This window comes from Oreochromis aureus, linkage group 15 (genome assembly GCF_013358895.1).
Source record: "Oreochromis aureus strain Israel breed Guangdong linkage group 15, ZZ_aureus, whole genome shotgun sequence".
NCBI lineage: Eukaryota > Metazoa > Chordata > Actinopteri > Cichliformes > Cichlidae > Oreochromis > Oreochromis aureus.
In genome coordinates, this window is record NC_052956.1 from 35266440 (window position 1) to 35287596 (window position 21157).

At 41.2% G+C, this 21157-nt stretch overlaps 1 protein-coding gene across 4 annotated transcripts in view; it reads left to right on the forward strand.

The window, feature by feature from the left end:
- The window catches only part of ptprsa (protein tyrosine phosphatase receptor type Sa), a 169650-nt gene that overhangs the window by 112934 nt on the left and 35559 nt on the right, over positions 1-21157 (forward strand). For 2 of the 4 annotated variants that reach the window (XM_039598497.1, XM_039598498.1), the window contains 8 exons: positions 8297-8890; positions 9937-10031; positions 10253-10503; positions 11082-11169; positions 12334-12546; positions 12745-12908; positions 14940-15055; positions 20079-20126. In XM_039598497.1, coding sequence (XP_039454431.1) covers positions 8297-8890; positions 9937-10031; positions 10253-10503; positions 11082-11169; positions 12334-12546; positions 12745-12908; positions 14940-15055; positions 20079-20126 — 1569 coding nt within the window. The remainder of the gene's footprint in view (positions 1-8296; positions 8891-9936; positions 10032-10252; positions 10504-11081; positions 11170-12333; positions 12547-12744; positions 12909-14939; positions 15056-20078; positions 20127-21157) is intronic. The other 2 variants (XM_039598499.1, XM_039598500.1) reach the window with 1 other exon arrangement.

Sequence of the window (21157 nt, forward strand, 5' to 3'; positions counted from 1 at the left end):
TGTTTGTTGTCATAGAACCTTTGTTCGTGCAGCAGTAAAGCTCACTTGTTGTTTTCCTGCCTCTGACTGAAGGGTTTTTCGCTCAGGGACTCCCGTTCGTTCCCATCCAGCTGTCTCCGCTATGATTGTGCTATGATTGCTTGTTTGCATTTATTTAACAATACTCAAAGAACCCTCGCAGAGAGCCACAATATAGTGTGATTAACTGATTCGGATCTGTTTAGTAGACACGAACAAATGCAATAATGAATAATTTCAAGAATTTCTGACAGTTAACTAAGTGTAATTAGGACTCTTTATCGACAGCGGCTATGATATTAACAGTGTGTTCAGCTACTCAGGGCTGTTATTCAGGGCACATCTAAGTCTAAGGTAGTGTTTGCTTTTATCAGTGCTGCGTTTATCATTTGAGTCATGTCCTCAAGGCTAGCCACAGATTTTAGAGATCAAGGCCACAGATCTTTTAGAGACCAGGGCATGGTGTGAGTTTTTTTTTTCCCTAAGACAGATTAGGAGAGCATGAAAACACCTGTTGCTCTGTGGTTTTAGCTGTATATTAGAGCCTGCATTCTACAAAGCGTTGTTTTCTTCACATTTCTCCTTTTTTTCCACCAGTGAGCATACCAGTTTGTCTAGACTCTCTATGCCTGCCTAAAAGCTGGTAGTTTGTTTAGAATGAGCATGATCTGCAGAGGATGTAAAAAGCTTGCACACCCCTGTTAAAATGCCAGGTTTTTGTAATGCAAAAATAGAAAAAAAATTGAAAAATATATTATTTAGAAATGTTGTACCTAAAATGTGACCTATAACCTGTACAATGTGGTTCAAAACCAGATCTGTTAGGGGGTAAAATAAAAATAAATAAATAAAAATAATGTAGTTCCATATCAACAAGCTTATGTTTTATGTTTAGTTTAATTGTAGTCACATTCTATCTACAGTCAGTTCGTTTCCAAGGCAACATATACCAAAACAAACAGCAAGGAAACAGTGAGGACAATAAATAACAAATGAAATGGCATAACAGTGACAATAACTAGACCTAAACAAAGTTGATGAAAAAACAAGAAGTCAGGGAGGCGGATTTTCTTACAAAGAAACATTAGCACGATTTTGCAGCAACATCTATCAAGTCTCCCAAAAGCATGTGGAGAAATGTTTCTGGTCTGATGAAACCAAGGGTAAAATTCCAAAGGGCTTTTTATTAAAACCAAAGCAATGCATACCACCAAAACAATGGCATACCCGCGGTGAAGCATGGTGGTGGCAGCATCATGCTTTGGGAGCCTTAGTTAAGGTGGAGGGAATTTTCAAAAACCCAAAGCATGCATCCAGATCAACAAAAGAATGTCTTGATTAGAAGAAGATTGAAGTTTTGAAATGGCCAAGCCAGAGCCCAGAACTGAATCCAAATGAAATATTGTGAGGTGACCTGAAGAAAGCAGATGATGCAATCGGACAGATTTGGAGCACTTTTGCAAGGAAGACTAGCAAATATTAGAAAGTCACGATGCACTGTGCTTATAGGCACCAACACCATAAGAATGAATTCTGTTATAACGTCAAAAGGTGCTTCAACAAAGTGTTAGTTTGAGAGTGCATATTTATGCTCAAGGTTATTGTAAGATTTTTATTTCCACCCTTTTGCAGTTGGGTTGCAGGGGCTGTGGGTCATGTTAGAGGTTGAAAAAGTTCAAAAATTATTTTGCTTGGTCTCATTTTTTTGCATCATAAAGTCTAGCATTTTAACCATGGTGTGAAGACTTTTTGTATTCACTGTGAACTTCAGGTTGACTTGCTATGAGTTTGAAAGCCTTCTGTGAGTGGTTTTAGGCCATTAAACTAAGATTGTGTATGCATGTGCTTGAGAAGGCCTCAAAGTGCCTATATGTGCACAACTGTATACATACAGCACATACTTACGATTTACTTGCGTACGCCTGCATACATGCAATCAGAATAAGTGTTTGTTGACGCTATTGTTATTTTAAAATAGTGAGGGATTGGGATGCAAGAATTTAATATATGTTAATTTGTTGTTTACATGGTTTTTAAAAAAAAAGTAAAGAAAGAAAGAAACCCACCATTACCTACATTCACTGTCTAACCAAACCAAAATTACAACAAGGCAGTAGCACTACTAAACTAAAATACTTCCTGAATTGTGGTTCAGTTTGTGATATGGGACTTTACTACCTGGTCTGGTCTCCAGGAAATAGACAGTGGCTGCAAAAAACAATGAAGTAGGTTACAGAGCCTATAGCAACCACTAGAGTAGCTGACATGCAGAAAACTAAGCTTGTTGAGTACATTCAATGCTCAAAATGTGTTCTAAGCTACAAGTAACAAAAACACTGGATATATACAGGGACACAAAAAACCTAAATCAGGGCTGGCTGGAAGAACAGATTGGCTGTACTTTCGAAGCAGGTGGAAGAATTACTGCTGCAGCTTGATGAGAGCACAGGACTGGGGCACTGTCCAATCAGTCACAACAGAAGGCAGAATGAAGGAAGAGCAGTTAGGCTGGCATGCAGGATGTAAAAAAAGTGCAGGCGCTAAATGCTGATCTTGGGGTTACATTCAGAATTACCTTACAAAACAGTCAAAAGACTCAAAAAGACAAAGGACGAGGTCGAGTAATGTTCAAAAGAATGCTTATATCTTGATAAAGCTGTTGTCTTTCAGTCCATGCTCTCATTCCCGTCTATTCCCCCCAAAAGCAAATAGCTTTAAATCCATCCACCCATCTATCTTCTATTTCAGAAGTTCTTCACATAGATATTTTAAAAACGCAGTATTTCTGCTTTGCTGAATCTTTATCAGGATTTCATTCTTTCCCCTGTAACGATATGTGCAGACCTGTAGAGTCGTATGTCATACGCTACTGTACACACAACACATTTTCACAACCTAACGTGTGTACACACAAATTTCCCATCTCGTGACAAGTGGGTGTTACAGGTGTCAGGGAGCATGGTGCTGCCAAAGGGGCCTGAGCGAGTGCTGTCACTCTCCATCCTTCTGTCAGGACTGGCTGACTGATGCGCCATTCCAGAGCAATTCTGTTTGTCCCTCGAAGGAAAAGCTTCTCCTTTTTATTACGATTGAATTAAAGAACTAGTTTATGCCAGGGGCCAAGATAAATAGAATAGGGTAAGAGGTGAGAGATGGGGGTGTGGCGGGAAAGTAAAACAGGCTTTCTTGGAGGTAAAGCAGATGTCCTTCTTGTTCCAAGGATGCTCTAGCTGTGAATAGGCATGTTTCTAGTTTTTATGAAGTAGATAAAGTTTCTGAGGTCCACAACAAGCAGTGAAGAATTGAAAATAAAGGCAATTTTCTTTGTTTTGTTGGTTTTTTCCTCCAGAGCAAGCTGAACTAATTGAGTAGTTACATCTTTGAATTACAAAAAACAAGCTCAGACAACATGAAAACAGGTGACAAAATCATCAGATTATACACAGTTCACAGTGTCTGTACATTCAATTACAAAGGACGGTCTCATATGATTATATTATAATATTAGTGGACTAATCAAGAAGCCCTGCTTTGGGCTTTTGAGATTTTGTTTCCATGTACTCAGACTTCCTTTTCATTTTTAAAGTGTTCTTAAGCAATAGTTCCTCAGGCTTTCCAAAGGTCTTTTTTTTCACTGATTTCACTCATTACCTGACCATTTTGTAGAAGTTTTTTTTTGGTGTTGTTCAGTAAAAACACTTTACACTGACCTATAAATCATTGAAGCATAAAGCAGACACCTATCTCAAGGGATGAAACAGTGTTGTGTTTACACAGACAGCTGAGCAACTTGGTTCAAATAGACATCAATATGTAATGAAGGAGGTCAGGCCAGAGCTACAACAATGAGCGTCTACAGGCATCTGTAAAACATGGGGGAGGCTCTGTCATGGTACCAGTGGTGGAATTATGAACGCAGAAAAGCAACTGACTTTTTTTTTAGCATCTTTAAAATTCTGTTTTTGCCTCATATACTATATCTTCATCACTGATTTGCCTTTTTTTTTCAAATATAAAGAACTTTGTGGTGTCTCAAGACTTTTGCACAACACTGTAACTGTAACATTGTACATTATTCAGCTGCAAAACTAAACAAAACACAAACTTTTATAGAAACTTTTCATCAAAAACGCACACTAAAAATGGATCCCAACTTGTAGGAACTTATAAACCCAAATATAAGATATTTTCTTCTTTTTCACCATGAAAACCAGATGTTCTTTGTTGAAACAACCACTCCTTCGTGTGGTTTGCACTTGTGTGAACTCACTCATAAATTGGCACACTTCAAATGCATATTGTAAATCAATTTCATATTCTCCCACATTGTACATCCTCTAAAAATATTTAAAAAACATGTAACTTGTGCAATTTCATCTAAAATCTTTTTTTTCTCAAGCATGCACTTGAGGAGAGCAGTTGCTTACAGAAGACATCATAGCCTTAGTCTTTTTTTATGTAACATAAAGGCTTCGATATAGTGCGTCATGACAACGATGGCATGTTTTTTCTTGCCACTTTAGAAAAAAATTGTAACATCAATGGCAAAGGCTTTGTATCTTCCAGACTTTCCAACCAGCCTCTCTGGTAGTTTGGTGTATCAAAAAGGATCTGAAAGGATCTTTTGCAGGATTTTGTCTGACTTGGATAAAACTGGAGTTCCATACCTATTTGTGAGTCACAGATGAACAACATTTATTCTGTGGCTGAATCTCTCTTTGTTTGCTGAGTGAAAGCTAGGTTTGAAAAGTGGCTTTTCATGAGTCATATTTTTAAACTCTTCCTTTGAGGAATACACCGAACCACGGCCAACAATCAATGGCTGTGTCCTTTAAATCTTTCATTCTTGCTCACATGCTAATGGAAAAAAAATAGTCAAGACTTCATTATAAGAGTCGAACAAAGTCAAAACATAATGCTACAAAGGCACAGTTGTTTATTGGTAGGCTGTGCGCCAAGTTGCTCAAAATATCAGCTTGCGATCCCAAGAGGCTATAGAGCTAGGGGAAAACTGTTATTTTGCATCACCAGGTACCAAACATAAGGCCCATTGGTGTGATCCACTCAAATGGATGGATTAAATCATATTAAGTTTGATTTTAATTATTTATAAATTGCATTGCATGTATGGATGGGTATTGATTCAGATCAAATCAGCAACACCACTGTTACTTACAGCTTTAAAGATAGCTGGGTATCCTCCACTTGTAACATCTTAACTGGTTAAAACTCCCTTAGGCCAACCTCACAGTACTTGATGCATCATGCAAAAGGTTGCTGAGCTCTTTTTCTCCTTGCTTCTTTAATGGCTCCTTCTCTCCGAATGGGCCATGTGAAATTTATTGCTTTTCTTTCTCCATTACATTTCCCACCCTACAAATTACTACTCTCCATGAATCCCTGAAATATAGGCAGATATGATTCAAAGAAGCAAAGGGAAAATAAAGATCAGAGAGACAGATTTTACATGACCTTTCAGCATTTACAAAGTTGCGTATGCGGGACTGACGTGCACAAGAGAGGTAGGAAATGAGAAGGAAACCTGATCGTCCCCTTCTGAGTCAGACTGAGTAAGTATCAACAGTATTCTGTTAATATGGTGGCCTAATGGGAAATGTGCAGGGAGGCCCACGAGGAGAGACTGAACCAGGGTCGACCCTGAAATGGTCAAAGAGTGGAAAGAGGAGGAAGTTAGGAAATGAGAGTGGGAATTGGACATCGTGCGAAGGGAGAAGTAAAGAAATTGGGAAGAAAAAAGGGACTGTGGGTAAAAGTAGGGTGACATAGAGGAGAGGTGGAGAGGGACAATCAAAGTGTCCTGGAACCCCAGAATCACTCATGTACACACACACACACACACACACACACACACACACACACACACACACACACACACACACACACGTTTCTACCTCCTCATATCCCTGTTGGGCCCTCTTTGCAGCTGATTGCGCCTTGTCCCCAGTCACCTTCATCATCTCTCATTCACTCATTTTTCAACCCCTCACTATGCCCTTGTTGACTTTATCATCTCCCTGTAGCACCACGCACACACACACACTCAGCCCACACCATGAGCAGTCCCCCCACGCCTCCTCCCCCTCTCTACACCAATCTGCTGGCTCAGTACCCGTGATCCCTCTCCCCAGTGTGCACCAGGCCCCAGTTTAAAATGTACAAATAATAAAACCGTTTTGGGGCTACACAGGCTGTAATGGATACATATGGCAGCCTGTTGAATTTCGAAGCGAAGCACAGAAACAGAGAATCGAAGACACGTGCTGCGCCATCGCAGGATCATTTTCCCTGATTCTATTTTCTTGATTAGCAGTGATCATGAAGGGAGAGTGGGTTTCCAAATGACACCAAGCTGAGCTATAGTATGTAGCCAGGGAGTATTAGAAGCATTTGTCTCACCCAACACTCGCCGCCCCCGCCTTTCCATTACCGGCAAATGCTCAGCTGACTAGCCGCCATCTACCCACTCACCTCCATCTTCCTCTAGCAACAGTCTTCAGAAAGAAAATCATTGGCAAACAGAAATGAATAATAAGCACAGAAGACGGAGAGTATGTGGAGTGGATTTCTCTCTCTCTCTCTCTCTGTCCCTCTCGCTCTCTCTTTCCTTTCTTTCCAGGCTCTGTGTGTGTGTCTGTGTGTTCACTGCGTGCACAAAACTTACATCTTATCACAATATACTATATGTAGACACATACAGTATACACGGACACACTTGCACGATGATACTATTCCACTGAGAGGCAGTACTGTTGCCTCAGACTAATGTTGGCTTCTCCAAATTACTTTAAGTTCACACTGGGCAACAAGCCAAATAGCTCTATGCGCAGCTGGAATGGTGATATAGGAGATGAAGCTGGCTGGAAACCAGGGCCAATAGGCTGACACACATCAGCACAGAGAATTCAGAGTGTCCATCAAGCACAAAGATACAGGATGCAATGATTAAGGGGTGGGTGGGGGGTGAATTCAGCTTGAATTCATCTAGCATTAGCATCAAGAAGCGTTACCTGAAGAAAGCAAAGGAAGGCATAATTATGTCTGCATAAAATAATGATGAAAAGTATATAACACCTGCAGCCACAGTTAATAATTTGCATTCAGTTCATTTAGTTGTTAAGAAATTTATGCAGGATCAAACAGTTTTTCGGCAGGCCAACTTTGCCAAACAAATCGGCAAGCTTTTTCAATCTCCAGTATGCAGGAGACTGTCACTCATCATTCTGTCTGACCACTGTAGATACATGTTATTAATTTCATAACTGACATGTCTCATTACCTCCTTTGTTTTCTTTATTAATACTAAAATAATCCATTTGGAATTAAATTCATAAAACAATGTGTATCTATAATAGAATACTTATAACATTTGCCAGTTGTTTGTCCTGTCCCCACCTTTTCTGAGAAAATTTGTTGTTTCTCATAAAAAGGAGGGAAGGACATAGATCAGAAGATGAATGAGGAAGCTAGAATCTATTTACATGGGGCTCAAGTGCAAATCAGCCACACTCATCTCTCACAAAGCTTTGACAGCAGCTTGAGAACTAAAGGCTTCCCATAACTGCTGCTGCCTCTGTCTCAGTGATGGGACCTTAAAAGGAGGGTTAGGATGAGACGTGTGTCATCTATAAGAGCAGCAAAACTGGGCCACTCTGAAGAATAGTGTCTGGACCCCAAGAGTAGATCATCCATTTTACAACAAGAGACGAACAAGGCGCTGTTCTTCGCTTAAAGTTTTAGTGGTGCTTTGCTGTAATGCAATGATTTTTGGCTTCAGCTTCCATGTATCATGAAATTGTAATGGGTACAGCGATCACTCAAGAATTTAAGCGTTTTGGGGATCTTCTGCATTTCTGACTCACTTTGTTAGCTTATTGACTGTAAGTTCAAACAATTTCCCCGTGTTTTGTTCATCTTGATCTTTACCTTGGACACATAGACATTGTTTTATGTGCAGTATCTGATCCAATTATGTTTTTACCTTCCTTTGTAAATGCTTCTGTCATATACTATTTGTATCAATAGTAACAGTGTTGATGATTTTGGTACACAGTACAAAAACTCAGTGTACTTTCTGTAACACAAAACATAACTCCTATAGCTGAAGGAAAAATAGAACATAAACGATGGTTATATGTCGTGCATGACTCTCAGCGCTCACCCATATGTACCATTTTCGTGTCTCTTACTTAAAAAAACATGCAGTCTCATAAAACTGCAATGCAAAAACATTAAGCTCTTTATTTCTTTGTTTCTGCAGTACCTGGTCCGCCCTATCTGTCAGTGGCTCAGGACTCAGAGACATCAGCCGTGGCTCGCTGGGATCCTCCAGATCTAACCAATGGCATGGACCTGCAGGGTTACCGGCTCCAGTTTGGCAGAAAAGATGTCTCTCCTTTGGCCACACTGGAATTTGCTCCCCAAGAGCGGCAGTACTCTGTGGGCAACATTCACCGGGGGGCCATTTATCTCTTTAAGATCTCTGCCAAGAGCAGGGGTGGCTTTGGGGAAGAGGCTGTGGTAGAACTCAATGTGCCTGAGAATACGCCAGGGGGATACCCACAAATTAACGAGGGCTCCAATGTGACATGCTGCTCAGTGCAGCTGTCCTGGTCTCCACCAGTGCTGGCAGAGAGGAATGGGGTAATCACAGAGTACACTTTGGCCTATAAAGAAGCTGGCACCAGAGAAGCTCCACGGGAACTCCACTTACCCCCCAGCCTCTACAGCTATGTGCTCAACAGCCTCAAACCAAACTCAGCATATGACGTCAAAATACGCGCACACACCAGTGTAGGTCCAGGGCCCTACAGCCCACCTATCCAGTATCGGACCGTGGCCTTTGATCCAGCAGGTAGGGCTTGCCTGTTTGTCTATGTTATCCAACCCAGTTGGCGGGGGGTTGGAAATTGGCTAAAAATAATCTGCAGCAACACAAAAACTGCCCACCCCCTCCTTCAACCACCTCCACCTCTCCTCAAGAAAGAGGAAACATTGATATTTAAATTGCTTGCCGTGGGATACTCACTTCACTAACCCAAATCAGGTAAAAGATAAGTCAGTAAGTTATAGTCAGTCATTTTGAGAAAGAGGGAAGAAGCCTAGAATTTCAAGGTAAGTGCAATTTGGTCAGACACTCTTCTCAGTCATTCTTGCAGCCTGTTGCCAAGCACAGTCACTCAGCTAATGTCATCTCACATCCCCAGTTTACAAACAAGGTAGGATCTCAATCAGATCTAGTCACTTTGAGAGTAAGTGTGGACTTCTAAAATTGCAAAACTCTCATTTTGGTTCTTTATTTTATTTTTGGTTTAAGATATTCTGCCCTTCCTAACTCCCTTCCTCTCCCAGAACCTCATCCCCCGTCCCCCTGTCCTTTGACAGGACAGCTTGTGGCATGGCATCCCACAGATGCACCGCTAAGGACTGTTAGCATGCTATGTTTTGGGTTTGTCTCTTTGCCTACACGGCATCACGTTGGCAGCGCCAACCCAGACTTAGTAGAGGTGTAGGATCAGTTGGCATTGGGACCGCATGGGTCAGTTGTTAATCATTAAATGCCCGTGGTTCAAAGACAATGATGAGCTGGGTTGGCACTACCCACGATGGCTGGCCAGTAGGTACACCCTTGTGCTCCATGGGTTTGTTGTCCATGAGTCTTACGTGCTATGTGTCCTAACCAATCGCGTTGCCCTTCTCACAGCCAATCACAGCTCACACTCACTTTCCTACCCAGAAGAACGTTGCAGGGGAAGAACATCTTTTAAAAAAAAAAAACACAAAAAAGAAAAATCAAGGTTCTTTATTTGTTTCCCTTTCTTTCTGATGTAAAAATGTTCCATTGACTTATGATAAACCCGCTTTCTTTTTTTCTTCTTCTTGCGTTTGTGCACTCAACAGATGTTCCAAAGAACTTCACTGTAAAGTGGGCCACCAAGTCCACAGCAGTCATTGCTTGGAAGTTTTCTGAAAGCAGGTCCCCGTATAAATGCACTGTGAGTATAATGTTGTGAGTGAATAATAACGACTGTCAGCTCATTACATTTTAACTTTAAAGCATTCCCACTGTGTAATTTAGGATCCTTGAAGTTGAATTCAATTGAAAACTGTCATTCAGTTTGTCATATTTCAGTGAGAGGAGTTACCACTCAGCAATCTTTCTCCTTTACTCTCCATTCCCTCACAATCTGCTGATCGACTATCACTCTAATCCTAGATTGAGTATAACCGCCAGAAGATGGATGTGGATGCCAGGCAGCTGAAGGTGTTCGTCACTGGACTAAGACCTAACACCACCTATGAGTTCACAGTGATCTGTCAAGAAAGCATAAATGGTGGGCAAAGACATCGGGTAATAGCCAGGACAGCGCCACTCATGCTGACCAGGAAACCCAAGTTGGACATCTACAGTAACTCGGATAACGCGCTCACCATGTCCTTTCCATCAGTTGACAGCAAGGATGTCAAGTGAGTTTTGAGGGCTAAAAGCCTCTGCGAGCTCTGTCTGAATTGTCTTGAAGGGTTAGGGGTTGCTGTCTTCCTTCTCTCTCCCCAACCAGTCGCAGCAGATGGCCCCGCCCCTCCCTGAGCCTGGTTCTGACGAAGGTTTCTTCCTGCTAAAAGGGAGTTTTTCCTTCCCACTGTCGCCAAAGTGCTTGCTCATAGGGGGTCATATGATTGTTGGGTTTTTCTCTGTACGTATTATTATAGGGTCTACCTTACAATATAAAGCGCCTTGACACGACACAACATGACTGTTGTTGTGATTTGGCGCTGTATAAATAAAATTGAATTGAATTAATTGAAAAAGTTAAAAAGTTGACATACTGAAAATCTGACGTGACATCTGTTGAGATCACTAGGTAAAGAGTATGTGACTTTGACTGCTGGTAATTGCTAGACCCTTTGAGAGAACCAAATTATCACATCAATTTAGTGTTGAGTGTGAGGCCATTTTTAATGTAAATTCTGTTACAATCTTAAAGGACTTGCTGTTTTGTTTATTAAAATCAAATCTTTATTGTGCTTTCATGCTGTGTTCACAGGAACTTCTACGTAGTAGTGGTGCCGCTTAAGAAGACCCCAGGAACTGTTAAAAACTTGAAAAGCCCTGATGAGATAGACATAGAAGAGGTAGCGCACACAATAAGCTTTCAAGTTGTTTTTTTGGTTTTTTGTCATTTTAGCTCTGTACACCACCACAGTGGATTTTACCACCAGCCAACATATGATTAAACTGGAGACTTTCAGCTATAATTGAAGGGATTTAACAACAATGTGTCTGTTTACGAATTAAAGGCATTTTTACACATATTCCCCCATTTTTAGAGGCTCAAACGTAAATGGACAATGGACTGACAAGCAGTTTAATGGGCTGGTCAGATTTTTACATTCTTATTCCAAGAAATATTAAGCAAATACGAGATCTGCAGTTGATTCCAGGTGTTAATCTTGGATTTGGTGGCTTCTCACTCTTAAAGCTGATAGTCATTCCAGTTACTTCTTGACTACCTGATTTTAAATAAACTGTGATGACATACAGAGGCAAAATTGCAAAAATTGCATCATTGTACATAAACAGTAGTTTGCATGTTCTGTCCACATTGTGCACATCATGTACCCAAAGTAGGCACACAGAACACAGACATAAGTAAATCTCAGCTATGCTAATTTGCCCCCCAAAGCATGCAGAAGAGAGAATTACACAGTCTTCTCCTACTCATAACCATAGCTCGAGGTCACCTTGAGCACCAGATCAACAGCAACCATCCCTATTGGATTTGGGATTACACACATTCCCTCTGCTTAGTGCCCGCCTCTGTCTGCAGTCTAAACTGAATGAGAGAGGATTGATGTAGGGGAAAGGGTTGCATGGTTGCATGGAGCATTGCCAGAAATGTTGAAGCTTTTAGAATCTTAAGTGTGCAGTTACACCTACAGATTGTTTTCTTTGATCTCAGAAAGAGTTCAAGACCTTCTACAAAACAGCCACTTATTCAAGAGACCCACTGCTTATGTATTTGAAAATTTCTACTGCTGCCATATTACAGTTTCTTATCTTATTTCCGGTTTATTGAACTGATGTCATTTTATTTTGTGCTTAAATAATAGCTCTTGTTTTGTTTAAATTTGTATGTAAAAAACATTAACTTTATAAACACTTTCTGCACTCAGATACTCTCATTAGGTCTGACTTGAATGTTCTCTATATTTAGTCTTTGATTTGCCAAAATTTTAAAAATACACACACGCTCTCACACATAAAGAAGTACAATGAAACCTTTTTACATCAATCAGCTGTTGAGGGAGGTGAATCCAAAGCGCCGTTCACGCCGTCAGCTGGCACAGCTGGACCAGAAGAAGCCCTACATCATAGCCTGCTTCAGGCTGCTGCCCAACAGCTTCACAGTAGGATCTGAAAACCGCCACAGTAACTGTGAGAACAAGCCTCTTGAACCTGGCCAGGAGTATGTCTTCTTCCTGCTGGCTGAACTCAATGCCACCAGTGGGGTAAGACAGTTCAGTCGAATTTTCGTCAGAGTGGATTAATTTATGCAGTTTTCTTCAGTTAATAGTGGATCTCTGAATGCTGATTTATCTAAACCTAATACATATATGCTTCTTGTAGTATTCAATTCAATTTGTTCAATTTGTGTCTTTGTGTTTTATGCACTGTGCTAACTTTTGCAAAAAAATGTTTCTGTTCAGAAAATGTTTGCAGCAAGCCCGTATACCGACACGGTGGTGACTCCTGAGCTGGTCGTGGACCCTTTGCCAGTAGACGCTGGAGATGGTCTCATATGGGTGTTGGGCCCCGTCCTGGCTGTTGTCTTCATTATCTGCATCGTCATCGCCATTCTTCTGTATAAAAAGTGAGTTGGCTTGGGAATTTGTGTTTGTGGTGAAACTTGTGTGTAAAGATGTCAGAACCTCAAATAGATCTGAAGTTTAGGGTTTGGTTTTTCTTGTCTTTTCATGTCAAACCCCTTATTTGTAGTCAAACTGGGGAATTGGGCTATCTTAAATGATTGCATGCTAGGAGGCATGTTGAACGAGGGTCTTATTATGTTTTCATGGCAGCATGATATTCAAAGTCCCAAAAACACAGTTGCATGTAAATATGAAACTTTTTTTTTTTTGTGGAAAAAAAAAAGATGGTCATGGGAAGTGAGCTGGTTGGAGAAAGAAGAGAGGAGGAGATTCTTTGAGATGGTGCTCGACTAGTAGAAAGAATATGTCATTCAGTAGATGTCAAAAGTGTTTATTCACAGCGAGTACAAGAAGGGTGATAAATTCAGGGGAACAATAAAATAAAGGTGTGGTGCCAAAAGTAGACCTTGGTAAAGCATTCATCCAAAATGTGTTCCTTCGTTTGTTGTTGATGATGGTTAATAGAATGTGGACAGGGCTGTCGTCATCATGAAAGGGACAGGATAGAAATGTTCTATCACAGGACTGGGGTGATTCTAGTGACCGTGCCACTGCCCTCCCTCTAAATGGACACAAACCATGAAACCAGTATGATCTCTCCCACATAAAAAGCCATATGCATTATAGAGGAGTGCAGCTATCAAGTTACAGTATCATAACTAAAGATTTTTCCTACATATTGTCAGAGTCTGGATGTGAAATTAGAACTGCAAATTCTAGTGTTCAAGCACTTTTTCCAGTGTTGCCTAAGTTACCCAATAATAATGTTAGTAATGACTAAACTACTAGATTAAAAACTGGGTGATCTTTTTTTTTTACTATAGTGGAGATCAAACTTGCCTTTAAAGCCCCAACACCTCTGCTCCACTGAGTCAAGACTAAGTGAATTCTCTGTAGCTTTGAGCTTTGGAAAATGCACATACAGTCAGTATATCGCCCTTTTTTACTGTTAGCTGTAGATATTAGCCTCAGGGGCTGCAAATCCAAACAGAACAATGTTGCAAGAGGTTGCCCTACATACCAAGAAAGATCCCTGAATTATCTAGAAGGGGGCAGGACTGGTGTGAGAAGCATGAGCAGGGCTCGCTACTGTCAGATGATCCGTGACTATCTGACCTTGGTTTACCTCCATCCTGAATGGTTAGTGGGAGAGTAACATCTCTCCTTGAATCTCTCTCTTTTTTCTCTTCTCTTTCACTCCACCTCACTCTCCCATCTCCCCCATCTCTCCATGGTGAATAGTGTTTCCCAGGACTGCCCTTGGCCCTGACATTCCCCTTTCCTATCTGTATCTGCACCCTTTGCACACACACGTACACACACACACACACACATCCACAGACACACAAATGCAGGGCTCTCGAATGTATGCGCTTACTTACACATTTCATTGACTACTCACTCATTCCAGCTCATTGACACGTGCACACACTTGCACTCATGCACACACCTTCTCCCAATGCTGATGAGCTTTATCTCGCTTTTTTGCGAGCCCAGCAGCGACCCCTGTGAATTTTAAACTGCTCTCTATTGATTTATCTCTCTTCTTGCCTCCCCGTCTCCCTTTCTCCTTGTGTGTTGTGTTTTCACCATCTTTATATATTTATTTGACTCCTATTGCTTTCTCTGGAAACAGCAAACCCGACAGGTAAGGCTTAGTCTTACTTAGATTTAATGCATTTTTCAAGACAAAATAGCCTGCCTCAGCACAAAATGCCCTTAATTAGTGAGAGTGAAGGAGACTTGTTCATACTCGATACATGTTACCAGCTTCCCAGTCCTTGATTTTGCTTCAGTCTTAGCTTTTCTGACCGACTGAGCTACCAGTCAGTCAGAGTTACTGAATAGATAGTGAGAATGGGATCTGTTGTGCTGGATCAAGTGTGCGTTAAAGTTGTTTTTCTTTTTCTTTTTTTTTGTCTTTCTTTGTACGTCTTCCTCTCTTTCTTCTTTATGTTTGACTTACTGTCCAGCCACAAAAGAAAAGAGTCGGAGCCACGCACGAAATGTCTGCTGAACAACGCAGACATGACACCCCATCACCCCACAGACCCCGTGGAGGTGAGACGCATCAACTTCCAAACTCCAGGTAAGGCGAAAGGTGCACAACACTCTGAATGAAGAACAGCAAGCTCATTCATCTCATTCTAAAATTGTAGAGCAACAAAGGATTTGAAGAAGTTTCTTTTTTAAATAAAAATAATGGAGGCTGTAAAGGAGGTTTAATCCAAAAAAGATCTCACGGGCTACATACATGTGTGAATCTTATTGTTGCACAATTACAATTCAGAGAGAAAACCTTTCATGAAAGCAGAATATAATGTATGGTTATGCATTAATACACTTTACATGTGTCGTGACAGCAGATTGTTACACTTACACCCACATGTGCTACTCAAAAATGATTGCATATGTGCTTTTGCGTACACCCTGTCTATGGAGTCCCCCCATATCATTGTGTTTGACATTATTTGCCATCATAACAGCCTGTAGGCTATAAGCATGTGTTTGTCATATCCCCATTAACCGCTGATGAATAAGAAAGAGTTTGAAATTTTGTGCATTGTCAGGCCTGTCTTTTTTATACCCTGGCTTTCTACGTGGTTCCATTTTATCTTATTTCTGATGATCATCTGCGCTAAAGTCTGGTTTCTCCAGCCACAGCTTTCTGACATCTTCCTCCTGGCTTTCATTCAGACTGATTTCCTGTTTGTTTGCCTTTTTTTATCATCAAGCCTCCTGTGATTTGACCACACTGACATCTACAGTTTGTTGACTCTGGTCTTAGCCGCAGTGTGTTTCTTATGCTGTCTTTGTTTCAGTTAAGTTTTAGTGTCCAGTTACATGCCGTGGTTTGCAAAAAAAAAAAGGCAGTTGGCACATCTGTCCACCAGTTACCTTTAACCAAGCCTTCCAAATGTATTGTAGCATAAAAGCTGGCTATGTATGTAAGTAGCCTTTGTACAGATTGGTCCAAGAAAACAGCTAATAGACCATTCTCCATAAGTAGAATAAACACACCCGACCTAGTTTTTGCTCATTTCTTTTCTTTTATTTCTTTCTTTATTTTTTTTGCCTGCCGTCTTTCTGTCTTCGAGCCGAGTTGTTTTTTTGGCCATCCATCTGTCATCCATGGCCAGTCTCTGCTCCATCAAAAGGCTCGGATTTCAAAATAAAGCATTTCTCTTCAGCCCGGGCATGCCGCCTTGAGTTTGTATCTTCGAAGGAAAGAGAGATTTCTTTACATCAGAGGACAGAGAAGCAAGGAGACACACAGAGACACTTATGGAGAAATGCTACTGTTCCCGTCTTTATCTCGCTTGGCATTCAGAGTCCTATCAGAGGTTTCTGTAACAACAGTGTTATAGTGGCCATTCTTACGTTTTGAGATTTTCTCCCGTGCTTACCGCTGTCCTTCAGCCTTAAATAATAGTCACTCTCATTACAAATGCTTGCTCTCTTTTATACAACAGTCACCAGTATATGTTAAGACTTGTCTTTATACTCGACGAGCATTCTCATTCCACAGCCTCGCCGTTGTTCCGCAGAATTGGGCGCTGTCGTTATCTCCGCACCCGGGGAATTTAATTTAAATGGACATTTTAGCCCAATTAAGTGGGCCGGTGAGCATTTGTGAACATCCCCATCAGCTAATAGCGACCATTGTTCAAATGAGCATACTCCCCGTGCAGTTATCCAAGGCCTCTCCAATCCAGCTGAGCATATGCCGTATCGGCAATGTGTGCTCACTTACCCCTAGTGCTGAGGAACATAAAATATGTTTTTGATTAGCCTTCCAACAGGCATCATGTTTCAGAGAGAGTGTGCACATCTTGTGTGTTTGTGCACGCCTGTCCATGTATGCTTAAAAGCCTGTAGGTGATATGACAGCCTCACAATGACATCCCATAACTCCTTGGGGCACAGAGTGACTTGTTTTGTCATTATCTTCCATTGTGCCTAGGGTTTAATTGGCAAATGGGGCCAAAGTAATGAAGCATCACGACTCGGTGGATATCTACTGTCTATCTGCAGCTAAGCCCTCCCTTTCGCCCGGAGTGCTCGCTTTTTTTTCTTCATCATTTTATTCTTTTTCTACTCTTCTTTATATTAAAGTTAGAAACCTTTTTCGCTACAACAGTTAGTGATTATCACAATGCTCCAACTAGCAATAAAGAAATAATTAAATGTACTTATAATAAACATTTTCAAGTGTTGAGTTTGATTTCTCGAGGGTCATATGGGGTATGATCAAAATTTTCTGTGAGTGCGGCAACATGATCTGAATTTGATCACTGTCCCTCAGCGTTATAAAAAGTCCTTTGGCTGTGACACACTGCCTCCAATGCAGCCGCCATGCTTGGAACACTTTCTGAACACATTCTGAAGTGCGTCACACTGCTGTGCTGCTGCAGCCCTGATGTCCTGATGTAGCACTCAATTGTAATTGTGCCACATTTCAGGACCTTTGTACTCAATGTCTTCCATTAGACCCATCATGAGTAGAAGTTGAACTCAGCACACAAGCCAGTAAATTTTGGAAAAAATAAACAGCAACCCTGCTCCTGGTCGTGATCCTAAACTTGTATTTCATCTTGGGTCTTGGAAACTGTGGACTTTTTTTAAAGCAGCTGTTTAGTCATCAGGTTGCTGACGGAAATGATCACAAACTTTGACGTGAAGGCGCAAGTGGCCAAAAAGCCATGTACCAGGCAACTGTGCTGATTACACTTAGCTTGGCGCCTCTTCCATCGACATGACTGTGCAATGCTCTTGATGTCAGCAGCGGTTGAACTTTTCCATTTAATGAAAAATCCAAAAAGTCTTGCAGCAAAAGCAGCCCCAGACCATCACACTACCACTACCATGTTTGACTGTAGGTGTGATGTTCTTTTTATGAAACGCTGTGATAGCTTTACACCGGACATTATGCGACTCAGACTTCCCAAAAAGTTCACGTTTTGTCTCGTTAGTCCACAGAATATTTTCCCAAAAGTCTTCATCAAGATGTTTTTTTGGCAAATGTGAGACAGGCCTGTGTTCTTTTTGTTCAGAATGTTCATCATGGATGCTATTTTTGCCCAGTCTCTTTTATAATGTTGAATTATGAGCACTGTCCTTAATTTGGGTAAGTGAGGCAATGAAGGTGCAAATTAGATGTTGAGTTCTTTTGTGACTTCCTGGATGAGTCGTCGCGCTCTTAGAGTAATTTTGGTGAGCCAGTCGCTTCTGGGACACTTCGCTCTGTTTTCTCCATTTGTGGATAATGGCTCTCATCGTGGTTCACTGGAGTCACGAAGCCTTAGAAACAGCTTCGTAACCCTTTTCAGACTGATAGATGCCAATGGCTCAGTTGTTTCTTTAAACCCTGGCACGATGTGTTGCTTTTTCAGATCTTTTAGCCTGCCTCACTTTGTCAGACAAGTTCTTTTTAAGGGATTTATTGATTCAGCATGTCTAGCAGTAATCAAGTCTCGTTGTGGCTGTTGAAACTGAAATCAGCTTTCCAAAACTGTGGTTATTCACAGTAAATTTATAATCTATCAAGGTTTTTGTGGGGGTGCAATTACTTTCTTACATATTTGTCTAATATTAAAAATGTATTTGATTATCTAGAACGTGCGAGTATGACAAGTATGTAACAAAAGAAAACCTCTGCATACAGCATATAAAATAATACATATGTTCTTCACTACATTTATCTACAAAAGAAGCATCACTCTCACGTGTCTTTTACTACACATTTTCTTGCAACAACTTTAACAGCCAAGTCCTCCCATTCACAGTTCTGTGGAAATACACACATAATACACACTTCCGCATGAACATAATCAGACATGCCTGTACTTTCTTCATGCTGTGATGAATGACGTTTAGAGACAGCGGTTCAGAGCACCACCCACTAGGTTTAATTAGTCATTGTCACAAATCAATTAGGGAGAGGGGATGTTCAATGTCTTCATCTCACTGCGCTCCTTTTGCATCACTGCAGTGACGTCTTCTCTCCTATAGACATCCAAGAAATGTAAAGCCACGAATGCTTGTTTTTGCAGCTATATTGTGCAGACTCGAGCGTAACCGTTTTGTTTTTGTTTTCGTTAATAATAAAATCCCGCTTTAGCCTGTAAGTCTTCTAATCTCGTTTCCGTTACTTTAATTTCTCACTTCTTACATGTGAAGCTGAACATAATATCTCGATTCAGTTGGATAAAACTTGCCATCTTTGTATCACGCGATCGACCCTATCACTCTGATGACAGCTTTCAGCCTGTGCAAAATCTATTTTTCTTTGCTTGATGGGCAGGTTGGCCACATCCCATCAAATGCCATCTCTTAGCCACATGTCCAGTTAATGCTGTCGCAGATGGCTCCTTTCTGCTTGAACAGTCGGGGACACCTGTGTCTACCCGGACGTAATATCGGCCGGCTGAAGCCCCGGAGGACTTCTACTCTGGAGCAGATAAGATTTTGAACCGTCACCACCCTCCTCGGAGCTCCGACTCCCATCAGCTCCGGCTCCACAGCTGTCAGCCAAGAATGCGGACACTTTTCCACACCTTTCACTCCGAGTGCTTTGGCACGAAGCCACAAACAAAGGACCCTTTCAGAGTTAGTTTTCATCAGCAAACATAAGCTGTTTTTCCCTTCTCTGTCTTCCTCACAGTCCTCTGGGTGGGGCCTTTCCAACTGCTGTTTATGAAGGCTTAAATATAGCAAATCAATTTTCTTATCGCTGATCTCTATAGCCGGTGATATGGGGGTTGGCAGACGGAATTTTTCCGCGAGCCCACAGAGGCTGACACCCTCGGCCAACCAGTTGGCCCCTAAGTGGGAATCTGGCACTGACTGGTATTTGGTGGCAGACGGGAAGTTGTGTTAAGATTTGGAAATGTTTGCCCTACTTTATCACGTCTGTGTGTCAGTTTGGCCTGAAAACTGAAATAACATAATTTAGGCCACCCTGTGGGATGAACTGAGGTAATATTACCCTTGTGTTTTACTTCATGCCCTTGTGTTATGTTGCACATTTCATATTTTCTGTTAACATGGCATTTTGTGTTGCATTACAGCCTTTTTGAAACCATTTCCCTTATGTCTGCTGTCCTTTACAGATTCTGGTCTAAGCAGTCCTCAGAGTGAAGCAGATTTTGACTATGAAAGTTAGTCACTATGCTCTCAGAGTTTGCGTACCCAGCTTTCTTTATATATGTATGGTTTTTGTGTGTGTGTGTGTTTTATTTTGTTTTAGGTCTTTGAGCACCGCTTGCCTCAATTTCCAAATACATAATTTGCATTTGTTTGTTTTTTCACATGATGCAGCAAAATTTGAGCACTAATTAATTTTATGTTTGTTTCTATTGGTCCACTAGGCTGTTTTTTTTCCTTTAATTGGATCACAATATTCACTCGGGCTGTTGGCTGTGCATTAATCTACCATGCATAAATAACCTGTGCGATCACTTCCGCTCATGTATAGCTGGTTAATAAGTGGAGGGTTTTTTTCCAAATACAACTTGTGTTATTCCTTTTTCTCTTCCTCCCAATCCTTACCTCCAAGCTGTTGTTCTCCCGTCTCCCTCCTCCTTCACCACCACTGCTCCATTTCCATTCTGAACCAACGGGGTCTTTTTCTGTGCTCAGAGATAACAAGCAGAATTAATTAAAGCAGTGGCAAACAATGGCTCGACATTTGATCACCCCCTCTCCTGCTCACCGCAAAAGAATCACCCGAAAGAAAAAAAGGAGTTTCTGGTTTTTACTCTTCCCCCAGTTTTCCCTCTTTATTTTCTTTGCTTATCCACAGGCAGACGTCGACTCTTTTAAATGGAAATACACGACATCATAAATAGGCTTTTGGAAAGACCGGCTTGGCTTTTCGAAAAGAATGATCATATTTCTCAGGCATATCGACTGCAGATCAGGAGACTGGAAGTGTGTAATTAGATGTTTTTTTGTGACGTGTGTTTACTAATCATTATGTTGATTACAGCGGGAGAAAAATAGGATAGTGGATAGATAGGGGGGGGAAAAAAGCTTTGGGAATGAGGGTTGTGGGAGAGTGGGGGCTGACTGCTTCAGAGTTAGGTTAAGAAAGAACAGCAATTCCCCCTTGATTGACTTTGCTTGGTTAAGCTTAACAGTCAAGTCTAGCTTAGAAGCTAAATATTTTCTGGGAAATAACATTGCAGCA